The sequence below is a fragment of the Eubalaena glacialis genome, chromosome 4, assembly GCF_028564815.1.
Source record: "Eubalaena glacialis isolate mEubGla1 chromosome 4, mEubGla1.1.hap2.+ XY, whole genome shotgun sequence".
NCBI lineage: Eukaryota > Metazoa > Chordata > Mammalia > Artiodactyla > Balaenidae > Eubalaena > Eubalaena glacialis.
In genome coordinates, this window is record NC_083719.1 from 107,119,204 (window position 1) to 107,131,806 (window position 12,603).

At 37.5% G+C, this 12,603-nt stretch overlaps 1 protein-coding gene across 1 annotated transcript in view; it reads right to left on the bottom strand.

Annotated features, from left to right (window-relative positions):
- FBN2 (fibrillin 2) overlaps nucleotides 1-12,603 on the bottom strand; it is a 245,668-nt gene that overhangs the window by 173,408 nt on the left and 59,657 nt on the right. The window contains exon 6 of the mRNA XM_061188122.1: nucleotides 1,036-1,233. Within this exon, the coding sequence (XP_061044105.1) occupies nucleotides 1,036-1,233 (198 nt within the window). The remainder of the gene's footprint in view (nucleotides 1-1,035; nucleotides 1,234-12,603) is intronic.

Here is a 12,603-nt window from a genome sequence, read left to right on the forward strand (position 1 = left end):
ATTGAGGTTATGTACAGGCTCCCCACACTACAATTCTCATTTGGGTTTTAGGGCACTGGCCTGGCTTTCTGCAATATACCATTTACATGGGCTGGATAGGTAACCTCTCTACCTCTGACACTGGTTACCAACATCAATTTGAAAGATTTCACATCTAACCTCGTACACGATTTAATTAGAACAAATAAACTTAACTCTCATGTCTTAAGTATGAGTAACATCATTTCTGTGAATAATACAAAAGTACTTTCCAGTTTCCTGTGATCCTACTACCATTTGAAAGCTCATTACGGCACTCTGTTCCAAGCTCTAAAAACGTGTTTAATCCATATGATACCAGAGAAGTTGCCAAAAAAGGCTAAGAATCATGGTGGCTGAAAAGTAATTATCCAGTAAGTATTTAACAATTTCCGGCTATTTGGTTTAAAGTTGATGGTTGTAGCATCCTCAGGGCCCCAATCTAGACCTGATATGTGGTTAGGAAGATTGCCTGGAGACAAGATTGTAACCAACTGGTTATAAGCTCAGAAATAACTACAGTCATGGATGGAGTTAATACTTTGTCTCTGAAGACACTATTAATAACAATACCAGACGGCTCACTTCTCCCTGTCACCTGGGTTCAGGTTCTCATATCTTGAATGAGATTGGAAAGACAGAAAAAATGTGTCACCTGGGTATTTACATATGCATAGTTTGAGGGGCTGTAGCAGGGAGTGTGTGGCACCATCTGGATGAAGACATGGAATGGCTTATCCTCTGACTGTACTGAATATTTTTAATTGTATTTTTAAAAGTTTCCCCAGTTTTTCATACTTTTCATATATCTCTTCTCCTTTTTTTGTCAATTGAAAAATAATTATTTATTAGGTGGCTAGAAGGTAAGCCATCTCTAGTCAGGCTTGCTGATGAGGCTCCTCTTGGAAACAGTATTGGGTTAAAGGTTCCCATCCACAGTGCTAGATTCTCCCACCGCACTGAAAGGAGCCCAGACACATGGGTGACTCTGTGCACACAGGCTGAAGGCTAACTCACCTTGGCAAGCTCCAGTGCGGATGTTGGGGATGAAGCCCCGCCGGCAGGGCTGAGGCTGGGCGGGACACATCTCACAGGGGTGGCCCCAGGCCCGTCCAATGGTGGCACAGCACAGAGTCTTTGTGCAGACAATGCCTGTCAGCTGCCCTTGGCACATCTGGTTGTTGACCTGAGTGAAACATGGGCCTGTCCTGTAATCTGGAATGTGAAAGAAGACAGAAAGACAGGTTTTATGATCACACACCAATCTTACACCAGGACCTCCAAATACATAAAACAGAGACTCTTCTGATCAAAACATCAAGCGACAAAAGGCCAGTGTGTTTGATTTTGAAAATTCATAATTTTTCAATATTGAGAAGTGCATTATAAGAATTCAATGTATTCTACCCTAGACATTGTAAATAGATGGCTCAAGGGCTGTGTCTGGGACACAGATGTGTTTTCTTGGCCGCCTAATGTTTTAAAAGAATTTAAATGAGTAGCCAACATTTTTAAACGGGGAAATTTCACATGAAATTTATATTTCTGGCTTTTCTTAAAAAGTTGAAAGTTCTGGCCATGCTAGGCCTGACATGTTGCATGGCAGTGGTGGAGTGAAGTGTGTCCTCTCTATGACACCACCGCCTCAGCCACCCAGCCCTCTCCAATCACTGGTGTGCGCCACCTGTGCCCTGATGGTACCTGCTTTAATGACTCCTCTTTACCTAGCAAAATTTCTTCTTTGACTAGGTGGTCAAGAGTTCAGAAAATCAAAACAGAACCAATGAAGATATACCCTTCCATATCCCATATATGTTTGGGCAGTCCAGATTGTCTATAATCATTTAGTTCTAACAACTGATTTCTGTTTCCTTGTCAGTCTGTTTAGTTCTATGTGTAGCTCAGCTTGGAAGACAGTACTAATAAGGCCCATGGTCATGGATTCTTTCCAAGTTAATATTATATGATCTCTATTCTCTAGAAGATGATTGTACAATTGTCCAGCTCGGTTATGATGATGATAAAAACGTTAGCAAATGTGTGTCACTTATGATCTACAGGCAGACTCTTCTATGAATATTAAGAACAGCTATTATGACCCTTGGGTCACGAAGTGGTTCACGGACCAGCACCATATGCATCACTCGGGAGCTGGTTAGAAATGCAGACTCAGGCCTCATACCAGACACACTGACTTAGAATATGCATTTAACAAGATATTTAGGAGATCCATACACACCTTAAAGTTTAAGAAGGACTGATCCAGACTACAAGCAACTTGAAAGCTGGGCGTTTCTATTATATCTCTCTTCCTGCTATAATTTACTTAAATGACTCTTTAAGATGATCAGTATATGTATATTATTTTAAGCAGGACTAAATTATTAATGGATTTTTAATTTGCTGCTTGTGTTTTGAAAGACACAGAAAACCAGAGAAAGGTCAGTTTCCTGAAGACTGACCAATTAAATGATTAACATGTGTTATAAAATTACAACAGAAATATGTGAAAAACTTTTTCCCCCATTTACAGAGATTTGTACGCATACAGTTTATTAACTCTTGGGAATGTAAGAAGATAGCCAGGATTTCCTGATAAGCCTTAATGCGAATGACATAATTCCATTTGAAGGGGAAAGCCAGAACAAGTTTATTTCAGATTTTTGTAAGAACAAAACAATGTTACAGTCAATGGAAGAACAGTCAATAATGTTGGTAAGATTTTTATGAAAAACTGTTACTGGGAAATATCAAACTTGGATATAATTTAACATTCAAAATGCTAAGCAAGAACAACTTAGATATCATCTCAATGCTACTGTATGACAAAAATACACCTTAGAGCCACATAAAATTTCTGTTCTTTAATGAAGAATGAAGCTTTGTCAGATAGAAGAACGTTTTAAAAGTTTAATATAAAGGGAAAAAATCTAAAATAGGTAACTTTTTTAGCAAGCTGGTTTAACATTGTTACTCTGCAGCTGAACTTCCACAAAAATAGCTCATTTTAATCCATTACACAAGAACAACAGATGTGCTGGCTGCAAATCACGTTTTTGAAGAAGACAATCTTTGTATTATACATGTAGATATGTCAACCTTGTAAAGAAGTATGCTTCCCATACCACAAATTGCCAGGTCATAAATTTTTTAAACCTACTCTATTGTCCTTCAGGCAACACGTTATTTTGCCATTTTAAATAAATATTAGACTTACGATAAACTGTATCACGTTCTGAACAAGTAGGGAAAAGCCTACTTTTCACCAAGTCTATTTTTCTGTTTTTTTTGACAGATTCATGCATATATACCTACGTTCACATTCTGTACCTTTTTAGGATTCCCAGAGAGAAGCCTGCATAGCCTCTCTCATAATCTCATTCTTAAGTAAACCAGTTTGTCAGGAAATGCCTTCCTTCTAACTACAGCACCTTCTTAAAATTATGTCCTCTTAGTCTGATCTTCTTGGAGAAGAGGACTATCTGGATAAGGATAGCTGTTTGTCCCTGCAAACGACCTTTCATGCTAAAGGCCCTAATTAAGCCAACCCCAGACTCCCCTTCCCGGGAACAGAGTTTACCATTCCTTATTTCTTCTGCCTATATTTCCCTTTGTTCAGACTGTGCTTCTGTTTTTTGTTTGTTTGTTTGTTTGTTTTTTCCTTAGATTCCATATATATGTGTTAGCATACTGTATTTGTTTTTCTCTTTCTGACTTACTTCACTCTGTATGACAGACTCTAACTCCATCCACCTCACTACAAATAACTCAATTTCGTTTCTTTTTATGGCTGAGTAATATTCCATTGTATATATGTGCCACATCTTCTTTATCCATTCATCCGATGATGAACCTAGTGGTAAGATGGGAATAAAGACACAGACCTACTAGAGAATGGACTTGAGGATATGGTGAGGGGGAAGGGTAAGCTGTGACAAAGTGAGAGAGTGGCGTGGACATATATACACTACCAAACGTAAAATAGCTAGCTAGTGGGAAGCAACCGCATAGCACAGGGAGATCAGCTCGGTGCTTTGTGACCACCTAGAGGGGTGGGATAGGGAGGGTGGGAGGGAGGGAGATGCAAGAGGGAAGAGATATGGGAACATATGTATATGTATAACTGATTCACCTTGTTATAAAGCAGAAACTAACACACCATTGTAAAACAATTATACTCCAATAAAGATGTTAAAAAAAAAAAAAAGACTATGCTTCTGAATCTATTTTCTTACATGGTTACACTTTGCTTTCTGGTTGGCAAGTGATTACCTTAAAATTTAAACTTACAATGTAACCTATTTATTCCAGAATTACTCACATGTAAAATGTGAACAAATATTAGATACTGAAAAGAGATCTAAATTTCCTGATCAGATTAAAAAACATTCTGTTCCAGACGTTACTAGCATCTTAATTATGGTCAAAGAGTACTAAGAGACCTTAAATAAATGTTATGGTTGGCCATACACTCATCAAGTTTTCACTTCGGGTAAAATATTATTGTATACCATGCTAACCATTCATAGGTAAGGACATACTTGCAGGGCGTTAACAAAGGATAAAAGGAGTGAACTGCTTAACACTTGGTATGCTGGAACCAGTGGGTTGGAAACAGATATTTTCCTCATTACTATATGACCAAGAAAATTTTGTTAAAAATTATCCTGTGAAACACAAATATTGCTATTTTGATTTTCAAATATCTAACTGCAATACAGCATATTAATTGGCTTTATATAATTTCACTTTTATTCACATTAAGCAATTGGTACAATTAGCAAACTCATCAAAAACTTAAATTCATTAAGGTATAACTTATACATCATATCTGTACATCTGTCTTAAATGTACAATTCAATGATTTTTCATAAATTTTATTGAATTGTACAACCACCACCACAATCCAACTTCAGGACATTTGCATCACCCCAAAAAGATTCCTTGTGCTCATTCCCAGCCCCCATCAACCACCAATCTTTCTGTCACTATAAATCTGCCTTTTCTGGACAATTTCATAGAAATGGAATCATATGATATGTGATCTTTTTTGTCTGGCTTCTTTTGGTTAGCATAACGTTCTTGAGGATCATCCATGCTATGGCATGGGTCAGTACTTCAATCCTTTTTACTGATGAATAATATTCCACTATATGGATATACCACATCTGATAACCAACCAGTGGCCTTTTGCTGGGCCATATAGTGAGCACATGTTTAACTTTTAAAGAAACTGTCAAACTGTTTTCCAAAATGATTTCATGGTTTTATATTCCTACCAGTAATGAGTGAGAGTTCCAATTCCTCCACATCCATGCTAATATTTTCTAGTTTCTATCTTTATTATTATAACCTATGTTACCATTTCACTTTAAATAAATACAATTGAATATAGTTGGGAATTTTGCTACATTTCACAAGTCCTCTTAATATAACTAGAGATGCTAAACAGTGATAGCTAACCAAAGATGAGCATTATTGTCATATGGACAACCAGACAACCTTTGCAGAGGTTTCCAGAAGGTAAAGACAAAAACAGGTCTGCTGGGGATTTGGGATTGAGGAAGAAATTTTTTATTTTTATTTTTTGCTTATTTATTCTTTTTGTTTTGTTTTGTGGAAGAGACGATGATTACTAAAAGTCAATGGGAATGACCTAGTTGAAAGGGAGGGTTTCTGATTACCATAGAGAATAATAATTTCTAATATAAGACCCCTAAGGAGTCAGGCTGAGAGTGAAACCAGAACTTGTGTGGAGTTATCCTTAGACAGGAGAAGAAAAGCACTGTTCTTGTAACCCGAGGGAGGAACGGCAGGCTGCAAAGAGATGTAGGCATGTTTATATAGTAGAGGAAAATGAGCAATGTCCTCTCGGATACCTTCTCTTTTCTTCGTAAAACAGGAGGTGGGACAGTAGGTCTTTGGCAGAGGTTCGCTGGGGTGTCAGATCTTGGAGGCTAACTGAGATGGACACTGCAGATACCAAGAGAGGGAGCTGACCTGAGAATCCAGCAGATTCCCAGGTGACAACAGCACCTCTCTATGGTGGAAGAATAAGATGAACTTATAATGGGACCCATTTGTCTGTTTTGTGACTTTTTCCAACAGCTCTAGGCAGCTGAGAAGTTCACTCAGAGATAAGGGTTCACCTAGGATTAGGGTTTTGTCTGTCAGAGAAGAAAAAAATTTAGAATGGCAAGGGGGTGTAAGGTGTTGTTAGACACATTTTGAAATTATAGACTATGGAATCTAAGCTGGATGAGCTGGGAAGTGAAAAAAGGAATGGACTTACAGATTAAGAAGTGGGAGAAAGCAGTAAGATCAATAGACTAGGTGTCCCCAAGAAGCCCCACATGAGGCGGGAAATTAGTCACAGTGATAGCAATACATCAGGTGTCCATGTGGCTGTAGTAGTATTTATTTAACTGTCTGCAGAATGCAGTTAAGGTTCACAGCTGCACAGATGTACACTGCATAATTTAGGAAAGCTACCCACAGCTACTGTAACGTAAATGACATCCCCTGGAGTTGTGCAGTCAAATAATGACATAAAGATATCCAAAATTCCATTCATCCCCACTTTAGTACACAAATAATTGCCTGATCCCAGAAAGCGTATGAAAATATGTGAGATTTCCCATCAAGCTGCACAGTCTTTGGACTTAAGCAAGAAGGCATGTCCATTCTTTCCATTCTCAGGAACCAAAGAAATGCAACATGCAATCAAGTGATCGTCTTGTGTGGGAGCTGCAGACATGAGTGAGTACAATGAAGAACTATGGAATGTGTATAATCTAAGTCTAATGATCCTGGCCATATGACAGCCTCCTGTGAGTAATGGAGTTTTTGACATAGCAATTACAAATAAGGTTTAGTGCATCCCATTATGGTTCTAATTGAGAATCTATCTAGTCAGTCTGCCAGCCGAAATATCTGATCACAGATATAACTGGAGCATGCAGAGAAGGCAACCACTCTAATTATAGTTTCCTTAGTCTCAATAAAATTTGCCTAAATGTCTGCTGGTCCAGAATTCATGCCGGGTCTAAATATTCAGAGTTAAGTAAAGTGAAATAAGATAGCGATTGTCTTCCATGATGGAAAAACATCTGTCACCCTCAGGAAATTTTAGAATTAGGTACAGAAATGTTTAAGAGAATCAAAGCCACTAACTTAATATTTTTGCTATTAGGAACTTGTGCAAAAATTATGTACCTGTAATGTTTAATAGCATCTTGCCCATTCCATTAGATTGCCTTGTAACCACAGTTTAAAATAAATAATTATGTAATTTATTTAGAGTTGTGATTTTTATGTTAAAATGTGACTATACTTATACACACAACGGGATGATTTAAGTGAACTTCAGATTTTTATAAATTTGTAAGTTTGAGTACTTAGACATTTAGATTTTAATTAGGTTTATGAGAGTAACTTGAGTACTTACAAAGGTTTTTAAGTTGCACAACTGAAGTACTCAAGGGAGATATTAGGTGTACTTAATATATTAAAGCAGTTTAAAAGGTAGGGAGGTGTTTCATTAACTACATATGAAAATGGAACCAAATACTATTTAAAGACCTCTTAAAGTGACTACTAAAATCTGCTAGACTTATTAGTAGATGAGTGATATTTATACGCCGAACTTAAAAGCTCAAGGAATATACCCTAAAGAACTGAAAGCAGGGATCTGAAGAGATATATGGACAACCATGTACACAGCACCATTATTCACAATGTCAAGAGGTGGACACAACCCATGTGTCCATTGACTGATTAATGAATAAACGAAATACATACAATGGAATACTATTCAGTCTTAAAAAGGAAGGAAATTCTGACACATGCCACGACATGGGTGAACCTTAAGGACATTATTCTGAGTAAAGTAAACCAGTGACAAAAGGAAAAACACTGAATGATTCCACTTATATGAAATGTCTAGAGCAGTCACATTCATAGAGACAGAAAGTAGAATGGTGCTTGTCAGAGGCTGGAGGGTAGATGGGGAGTTAAGTGTTTAATGGGTTCAGAGTTTCAGTTTTGTAAGACAAAAAAGTTCTGTGGATGAATGGTGGTAGCACAACAATGTAAATGTATTTAATGTCACTGAACTGTACACTTAAAAATGGTTAAGGGCTTCCCTGGTGGCGCAGTGGTTGAGAATCTGCCTGCCAATGCAGGGGACACGGGTTCGAGCCCTGGTCTGGGAAGATCCCACATGCCGCAGAGCAACTAAGCCCATGTGCCACAACTACTGAGCCTGCGCGTCTGGAGCTTGTGCTCCGCAACAAGAAAGGCCGCGATAGTGAGAGGCCCGCGCACCGCGATGAAGAGTGGCCCCCGCTTGCCGCACTAGAGAAAGCCCTCGCACAGAAACGAAGACCCAACACAGCCAAAAATAAATAAATTTTAAAAAGTGAAATTCTTTAAAAAAAAAAAAATGGTTAAGATGGTAAGTTTCGCATTACATGTATTTTACACAATTAAAAAATATTTTTAAAAAGCTCCCGGAATGACCAGGGTTTTGAAAGTATACTTAAATAAAGCAAACCTGAATTTTTAACACCAAAACAAATAAACTTTGAGTCTTTTTCATATACAGAGTCACCACTGAGGGCACTGAAACATCCCCCTTCCACACTGCTCACCTGCTTTGGGATGGATATTTATGCTGTTTACAACTGACCACAAGTACACACAGTGCTGCATGGGTCTTCTTCACGACATAGCTTGGCAGATTTTCTGTAAGGTCAGTTTCGAGGTCTGGAATTGCTGGGTCAAGTAGCCAGTTTGAAAAATATTACGGAATTGCTCTCTGAATAGGTGGTACCAATTTACACTCTATGATTTCCTCACACTCCTTCCAACACTGAGTAGAAGCAAACGGTTTAATTTTTATTAATTTAATGAGTGAAAAATGGTATCTCATTGTTTTCCCTGAATTATGACAGGGCAACTCATTGTCCCTACTTATTGACAATCAAGAGAAGAAAATTAACTCTGTGGCAGGCACTTTATAATGACCCTTTCTATAAACTATTTCACTTTATTTTGATGTGCTAAAAAAGTATTTTTGTCATTTTTACACATGAAAAAACTAAAAATCAGACACTAAGTTATATGTGGAGAATCAAAGAGCTGGTAAAAAGAAATGTATGGATACCAAGGGGGAAAGGAGAGGGGAATGGGAGGAACTGGGTGATTGGGATTGACACATATACATTACTGATACTATGTATAAAATAGACAACTAATGAGAATCTACTGTATAGCACAGGGAACTCTACTTAATGCACTGTGGTGACCTAAATGGGAAGGAAATCCAAAAAAGAGGGGATATATGTATACGTATAGCTGATTCATTTTGTTATACAGTAGAAACTAACACAACATTGTAAAGCAACGATCCTCCAATTAAAATTAATTTTAAAAAAAAAGTGAAGCTGACATTGGACTTGGCCATCCACTTCACACCAAAGCACTGCACCATGCACGATGCATTCATGAGACCCCGAGAGCGAACATCCACAGTCTCAGCTTTTGGTAGCTTTGCCTTCTCCTAACAGACCAAAGTCCTTTAGCATTTAAATGAATATTGTCACCGCTCCACAAATGCCTCCTCCCATCCAATGTACAATCTCCTAATTCCCAATGAGCAAGCCTGGTCTTGCTTTGTTTCTGATTTCTCCCAAAGATGTCTCCATCTAGCCAGATTACGTTAGGGAGAAATTCTCTCTCTTACACTGAGAGAATCATTAAAGACTTTGCTTCTGCAAATAGATGAGTAACTATTTTAATTACCACAGTTGCATTGCATTTTGTTTCTAACATAATACCATTATTTAATATTTCAGTGGAATGTGGACTCAGCAAATAAGGACCCCTTTCACCACCCTCTACAGTCTTTCAAAGCACAAGGCTACTGCTGACATCAAAGAGCACTTGAAGAATGAAGAGGCAGGAAAGATAATTAGGTACTGGCCAATGATGCAAACAAAATTGCTATCTTTGATGTCACGTTTCATAAGGATGAGGGCCATCAAAGATGTGGTCCTAAAACTCATGGCCTATGAACTTAAAGTGCACTCTCCCAAGAGCAAAGCCAATTAACTTACTTTAAGGATGACAAAAATTGCTTAAGATTTTAAACTAGTAAGATTATTTAAGCAGAAAGATATTGTCACTTCTGAAGAAGAAAGTTAAAAAGACAAAAATATGTTGTCATGAGTTAATAAGGGAACCACAGACATAAATGATTAACACAGAGGATAGATAATATGCAAGTCAAATCAACAAAGTACCAAATTTTATGGTAGCTAAGAAAAACCTATAGTATAATTAAGTAAGCCTGAATAATTTCAGGGAAAAGTAATATGGGCTCACAAAACATTTATCCATTATCAATAAAGTCAGAAACAGAATCAGTGGAAACCAATGTTTGAACAGATCTTATACATCCCTTGCACCAAATACAATGAGGTCACAAGACTGGATTAAAGCAGCAGTGAATAAAATATTAGGCACAGTTTGATGACAGAGTCTTTATGTAATAATATGGATGCAATGTACTGTTTTCTTTCTGAAATTTCTGCCTAAATCAACTCCTCCTGAGCCATGTAGGCAGCTATATACATGCACTGAGTCAACCAAACCTCATAAATCACAGCTTTCCCAGGAAACATGTCGCAATATATGACTGGAGAACCAAAGCCCTTCTCTATGATTCTGCCCTGACACAGAACTTCCAGTATAACATCTAACCAGCCAGGGCAGGGCTGGCATTTCTCCTGAGAAGAGAGCAAATGCCATGGGATCCATTTAATGGGGTTTTAACTATTTGGGAGTTTTAGGGAAATGCTGAAGAGCAAAAAAGACCATAGGTCATAAGGCCTTCTAAAAGGACACAGGTAGCATCTATCATTAGATCCATTTGACTTGCAAAAGGGGAGGCCCTTCCTCTGGGACTGGCCACATGAAGAACAGCAGAGAATCCCCAGACCCTGCTGGCAGGGGTGGTCCAGCATGGGTGGTGGTCTACACTGGTAAAGTGAATCATTCCTGGCTCTGTGGTTGGAGCCTATACCTGTTCCTCATACATCAGGACCAGGAGAGGCTCAAGAGCAAAAGATGCCCCTGTGACCTCTCAGCAGGAAGGTTACAGTTCTACAATAGCAGCTCAGTAAAATAAAAAGGACCATATCTTACACAGCCTGCAAGTTTATAACCGCTGGAGAAACCCAGGTAGCTTGACTGGTATAGGTATTAAGAGAATTTGCTTCATGAATAGACAAACACATATTAAAAGACTAAAGTCTTTTTTTGGTTCAAGAAAGTAAACCCTTTCAATATTCAGATTCAATCGAAGAACAGAAAAACAAACGGTCACTGTCTCGAGCTAAATTAGTTGTCTAGAAGATCAGACAGAAGAAATAGCTTACAGCATAGAGCAAAATTTCTAAGAAATTAATATCATAAGTAAAAGATGAGACTTGGAGGACAGAGACTGAAGACAAGAATGTAAATAATATGAATTCCAAAATAAGATTTTAAAAAAACCAATAGAAAATAAAGAAATAATAGGAAAAAAAGAATTCCTAAGCTTAAGTGAAAAGTAGCTTTACATCTTTTGGTCACAGGGTGAAGTAAGTCAGAAAGAGAAAAACAAATATCGTATAATATCACTTATATGTGGAATCTAGAAAAAGGATACAAATGAACTTATTTGCAAAGCAGAAATAGAGACACAGACATAGAGAACGGACATATGGATACCAGGGGTAAGTGCGGGTGGGATGAATTGGGAGATTGGATTGACATATACACACTACTATATATAAAATAGATAACTAATGAGAACCTACTGTATAGCACAGGGAACTCTATTCAATGATCTGTGGTGACCTAAATGGGAAGGAAATCCAAATAAGAGGGAATATATGTATACATATAGCTGATTCACTTTGTCGTATAGCAGAAACTAACACAACATTGTAAAGCAACTATACTCCAATAAAAATTTAAAAAATAAAAATAAAAATAAATTGCTCATAGAGTCCTAGACAAGAATAATGGGAAAAAAAGATATATTAAAAAAAGCCACTCGAAATCTCTGAATATCTGAACCTTAAGACTAAAAGGAAAGAAAAAATCTTTCCATCTCTAGAAAGAAAGAACAGGCTATCTACAAAGAAGATGGACTAGCCTAGCATTAGTCTTCCCATTTGTAGTATAGAGAGTTAAAATACAGGGAAACAACATTTACAGGTTATTAATTTATAATTTTTGAGAAAGGATTCTTGAAACAAAAGAGCTATATGGTAAGACAGTAGCCTAAAATAATAATGTCTGGAATTGGGGACTAGGAGAGGTACTTGCCATAATGAGGACTTGGAAATAAATTATTCCTAAGATCTCAACTTGGGACTGGGAGATGTGAACAAGTAAAATGTCTAGGAATGAGAAGAATAGGTATTTTTTAATTTCTATACCACAGAACAGTTGTAAGAGAGGAACAGATGTTTCAATACAATGGTAATCACTAGTCTAAAGAATATAGAATTTCTTAATTAAGGAAGAAGGGCA